The sequence below is a fragment of the Emys orbicularis genome, chromosome 3, assembly GCF_028017835.1.
Source record: "Emys orbicularis isolate rEmyOrb1 chromosome 3, rEmyOrb1.hap1, whole genome shotgun sequence".
Lineage (NCBI taxonomy): Eukaryota > Metazoa > Chordata > Testudines > Emydidae > Emys > Emys orbicularis.
In genome coordinates, this window is record NC_088685.1 from 48,398,078 (window position 1) to 48,404,077 (window position 6,000).

General features: G+C 36.9%; 1 protein-coding gene across 1 annotated transcript in view; it reads left to right on the forward strand.

The window, feature by feature from the left end:
• The window catches only part of LRRC1 (leucine rich repeat containing 1), a 121,967-nt gene extending 117,401 nt beyond the window's left edge, over positions 1-4,566 (forward strand). The window contains exons 13-14 of the mRNA XM_065401732.1: positions 1,779-1,915; positions 4,408-4,566. Of these exons, the coding sequence (XP_065257804.1) occupies positions 1,779-1,915; positions 4,408-4,566 (296 nt within the window). The remainder of the gene's footprint in view (positions 1-1,778; positions 1,916-4,407) is intronic.
• The last annotated feature ends 1,434 nt before the right edge of the window (positions 4,567-6,000 follow it).

Consider the following 6,000-nt stretch of genomic DNA (forward strand, 5'->3'; position numbering starts at 1 on the left):
CTTGTTACCCCTAAAATCCATGAGAGCTCAGTAGTGGAGCCCATGTGTACAAAGTGGATATCTGTTTTTCAAACTTGTGTATGTGGCTATGGAACAGAGTTGGAAGGCTGAAGGTTGAAAAGCTCCGAGTCTTGACTCGAAAGATCAAGGTGAGTTAATAGCAGATGTTGTAAAAAAAAAAAAAAAAAGGCATTATCATCCCTAGAATGTCACCTTCCTGTCAAAAAGGGGGCAACAGGCTTTCTCTCAAATGTAAATAATGTGCAGTAACTTTGTATTGCAGTTTTAAAAGAATAGGTGAGGGATTGGTGGGGTCAGTTAAATTACGAACTCTCTTTCGCTTTGTTCCCTCATGTGTAGCTAGTTCCTTAAGGGCTCAGTTGAGTCTTTAGAGTCCTTTGTATTGGTTGCTGGGTTGCCACTTTTGTGATAACCCAATATCTGAAGGTTCAGATATGCCCACAAAGGTACCAGCTGTTTATTGGTACTCAGATACTGTGGTGATTGGGGACACACGAGAAGCTCAGTGTTGTCAGTTCTCACCATTTTATTGTGATTCTCTATATTTGATGTCTGTCTTAAAGGCCAATGCCAAGAGTCCAGGTGGATTTCATGAGAATCTATTTAATTTAAAAACAAAAACAAAAAAACCTCAACCCTTTAGTGCCCATAGTTGTAGAGACAAAGATTGAAAATGTGAATTCTAAAATGTCAAAAACCAGAAGGCAAATAAAGCACCAAGATCTTATTTGTTTGGCTTAAAAATCATGATTTTAAAAAAAATCTCATGTTATGATTTTTGAGAGCCTGGCTGATTTTTGAAAACTTGGGGGTGGTAAGAGTGGAACCTAGATAGGCTGATCAGAGAAGGGGGGTCACTGATAGGAAACTGGGTGGCAGCCAAGACCACAGTCCTTACATAAACAAAATAAGTGTAGTGGGTCTAGCTTCTTGGCTTACCAGCCGCTGTCTCATCCACTTGTTTAACATGACATCATGTCAGCCAATGACAGACAGTTGATAAATGCTATGCTGTTGCCTATTGATTAGCTACAAACCTTTTGACTCATTTCTTAGTCAGCCAGATTGTTAATCCAAAGCTGTAGAGTGTATGTGTTTGGTTAAAACTATATATTCCTTTGTGGTGAAGGCAGTTCTTCCATTAACAAGCAATCTTTCTCTTCTGTCAAAAATAAAATTGCTTGCCTAAGTGAGTGGTCAGTAGAATTTTTGCATGGGATAAGTAGGTAATAATTAGGGCTTCTAATTTTCAGTTTTAGCTGATAACACCCCCAATACAAAAAAATGAAATTGGTGTTTATTCAATAAACACTGGAAAAATGCCAGAAGTGGTTACTTGTACTTAAGGGCTTGTCTACATGGAATACTAATGCAGACAAGGGTGTGATGTCTAAAATTCACTAACATGTTGCACATTAATTGGCCTGTATAGAGGTGGTGGTGTGCACTAAAGGTTCCCTAGTGCATTTTAATGTTGTGCTGTTTGAAACAGTGCGAAGTTAAAGTGCACTAGGTAACATTACCAAGAGATTACTCCTTACAGTAGGATACATTGTAACAAGTAATGTAATTAGTAATGTATATTATATACAAAGAGCCCCAAAACCCACCCAATTTTTGGACATCTACATAAAAGTTAAAAATTACTAAAAACAAACCCTGCAAAATGAAATTAATTAAACCCCAACGTCCTCATAATATATGTTAACATGTTCTTTCCTGAGAAGGTTCAGCTTTGTTTGTTTCCATTATAACAGATAACCTGCCCCGATGTGGTGCGTTTGAGAGCTTGGTAAATGAAATGTCAGATGAAACCTGGAATGAGCGTGCAGTAAACAGAATCAGTTCAATCCGCTTTTTAGACGATGAAAAAGATGAAGAGGATAACGAAATGGTACGTTTCTCAAACATACGCTATTACACATGTAGTAACTAAAATGCAAAAGAGTAAAAAGTGTTTGAACTGTCTACATCTTGCCTTAAACATTCCAAGTTTTAAACAGTAGTAGCGGATTTTCTGTGTTTATAGCAGAGCTGTTAAATACTGGTTTTATAGTGGTTTAAAAAGGCTTTTTAAATTTGGTATTGTTTATCTGCTTAAATCAAATACAACTTTCAGTTCTGCTAAAACAAGACTCTCTTACTGTGAAAATTTTAGTCTGTTTTTTTCTTTATTTCTTTAGGATGGTTCCTTCCAGTTTTCCAAAAGCAGGATAGGAGTAGGGTCTTCTTCTGCTCTGTGGAAGGTGTAAGCCTTGGACCCTATGTCCTTTAGGCAGTAACTTTGAGTTATTACACTCTGACATGGGTCCACATTGAGTTTTCTACCCCCCCCCTCCCCCCGCCATCATGTTTGTCTTTCCCCCACTTTCATTACCCCTCCTTCATCTCATGACCATATGTATTGATACCAACATAGTGTCCATAATCAGATGGCATGTGGCACATTGGTGCATGCTGTTTCCCACCCAAATGAAGAAGGGCTATTGGGAGCATCTGTCACTGTACTTATGAGACCTCCATTAAATGGTCATTTCATACTCCCTGGAAATCAAAAATTTGAGGTGGTCTTTGAAATAAAGCCTTCTTCTGTAATGGCTTTGCTTCACTAACAGCAGCTACATGTAAATATTGAGACTTTTAGAGCCAAATTTTCCGCAGACCTCTCAATGTCCCCCAAAACTTGCTGATTGTACCAATTTTGCATGCAGATTTTCAGAGGCATGCTGAAGTCTTAGCCTTCAGCTTAATTTGAAGTGAGCCTCAAAACACAAATCTAAAAAAAATCTCCAAACATGGGGATTTTCAGATCTGTACTCTAACTCAAGAACATCTTAGATATAACACTCCAGATGTGCTAGCAGTATGGCTTTATTCCGAAGAGTGACTTTGAAACAGACAGTATTTTTTGCATATCAGATATGCTCATTTTACAAGTATACAGATGTGTTTTTCCTTACTACCAGCCCTGTACACTGAACTAGGGATCTGACAAGCTAGGGTCCATCCTTCTCAGAACCAGGAGTAAAGGGTTTAGCAGATCAGATTAGTCCCTCTGACATCTGTGCCAACTGTGATTGCCTCCTATTGGTTTCCACAGGTGTAGCTGATGGAAATTTAGTAAGCAACTTTTGGGAATGCACAAGGGGAATACTTTCCTTCAGTTGTGTCATTTGTACAGGGCTAACTGGAGTAAAAAGTAGTAAAACTAAATTTGGTCACTGAAGGCAGCATGTGACTGGGGCAGCACACAGCAGAACTGCATTTTGAATAAGGTGTCACTTTTCATAATTGAACCACATAAAGTTGTGAAATAAGAATCTTTAAACTCTTAAAACTTCCACCTCTTATTATTGATCCACTTGTAATGAACTGGGAACAGCAGGCACTTTGAAACACTATTAAAAATTCAAGTGCAGGACATTACTTGGGGATTTAGAGACTGCCCTGAAGCAGTCCACTTTTGATATTGGGGGGGGGGGGGGGAAATCATTTTGTGATCTAGTCAAAAGTGTTTTATTCAGCTAGTCATTAATTTCCGATGTATGCCCCTTATAGTTCACTAGTGCTACTGTAATAATGTAAATAGTACACAAAACACTTCCTTTAAAAATTACATATATATGCACCTGCACTCACATTCATGCTGTTATACTTAGTGCGGTATAGATTTTTTAAAAAGAAAATTAAAAGCTAATTCACTGGTTATCCAAATTATGCAAGTAAATTATCTTTCCATTTAGCATTTGTCAACTTTCTTGCACATATGCCAACATAAGGCATATCCTTCTCTAGCAGATAGTACAGAATTACCAAAAATAAACTATTGGAATGTTCCCTCTCTTTCCCTCCAAGTTCCTAATGTCTATTTGGCAAAACATAATCTAATCCATGTCTTGGTGATGGAAGGAGAGTAGAACATCACACAAACATTTATTTGGCAATATAGAGAGATACCACAGAGAGGTGCTGTGGGATTTTTCAAAAACATCTGTTTTGTTTGGTTAATGGAATTAATTCCTAAATCACTTAGGCAGTTTTGAAAATCCCATATAGTTCTTTCATGGACACCCCCCCTCCACCCCCCCACCCCCACACACAATTGGGAACTGTTTTTCAACTTCTGTTGATGTAGATTTTCAAATTAACAGGTCATGTTAGGGAAATTCTGTGCCCAGAGTCTGTTCTCCCCCCATCCTCAAAAAAAGACCTCTTTCACTGACTACATCAACAAGCAGCTATGAAATTAACATATCTTGAAATTAACATTATGATTTTTTAAAATCATGTTATAGCTAATATTTGGTATTAAATGCTAAAACCTTGAAAGTGTGCGTGTTTCAAAAAGACAAAAGCAAAACCGTTTACTCCACTGTTTGTTTTTAGAGAACACTTCTAAGGCGAGCCACTCCACATCCTGGAGAGTTAAAGAACATGAAAAAGACAGTGGAGAATTTACGGAATGATATGAATGCTGCTAAAGGACTGGATTCAAACAAAAACGAGGTCAATAATGCCATTGACAGAGTGACCACTTCTGTGTAGAGTTTCATCTCCAGGTTTTACCTCCTGTGTCTTCCCCTGCTGTTGAAATGTTCCTGTCGTCTTCTGGGATGTCATTCAGCCCCCTTTGTTTTTAACCAGAACCTGATTCATCATCTCCTTGTATGTGGAAGGTGCTGATCACTGGAAGAAAGTGCCTTATCTCAGCCAGGCATTGAACCAATAATCTCCAAATCAATATTGTACTTTTAATAGTTTAGTTTGTTTTTAATAAATAGAGTACACTACTGTATAGGTAGTGCCATATTTTTGTCTTACATGTGTGGAAATATGATTTTTCCTAAGTGCTGGGGTATCTTCTTCCCAGTTGCTAGATATGCTGGTGAGAAATATAGTTTTATGTGGAAAATGGATGCATTTTTACTCTTTGGCAGCTCAGATGGTGTAAATTTTAAAATTTTGTATAGGAGTTTCATAACAAAATGGTGTATTTCATTTTTAAAAAGAAATTTATCTTAATCGGTACATATTTTAGTATTTGTGGAAGAGAACGTGAGTTTCATGGACAGTTGTATTCATTTGTTGTTTGTACTGCCCACTTGTGCCTTAATGTGTTTTGTATGTCAGACTAGTCTTAAAAGAAAACAGAATCCTTGGGCAGAGCAAGGTTAAAACAATGGTGCCTGTTTGGAAGTGTTCATTTCAAGCAGTAATTAACTTTTGGGGTATTTTACAAAAAAGGAAAACTGATGTTTATATCACAGGATTCAAATTTGTGAAGCACAACTGTTTATTTTATTGTATGCTGAGTTGAGATTAAATGACCAGACTGCTACTGTTTATTACACAATGCACTCACACTTTAACTTAATCATAAGGAAACCTCTTGTTTTGGATGCAATGATGGATTGCAGTCAGTAGAAACTCATGCTCCCACTTTTAAAGTTGAATGTGCCATTTGTAAAATAAACAGAACAAAATGCACACTAGACTTTCAGAAGCACAGTATGAAACTAGTTTTATGTATGACACAAGAAGAGTGATATTCTTTTAAAGTGCTTTGCAGGTTTTATATCTATATATAAAACCCCAATAAAATAAAAATATCGAAAGCTTCAGTAGCTTTTTATTGTATCATTAAAATTGCTATGATAAATATTAGAATTGACTTTATCTGTACATTTTATTGTGCTACATCTTAAATTAGTGAACACTGGCTTTATTAAGTTAAGTAAACTCTGTTAAACTGAATGTAATACTGTGGAAAGTACCAGATTTAACATACTTTGGAGAAAGTAGTCTCTCAAATGCAGTGCAAGTACAACACGAACAGGTGCATTGTAAGGTTTCTCACATTGTCACTGTCAATGTTCCTGGACTGTGGCATACAGATGAGACCAATTGTCTCCATATATATTAAATTCTTGGAATCTCTGCTGAGACTTGAAACAATGTTGTCAGTTTTGATTGTATCTA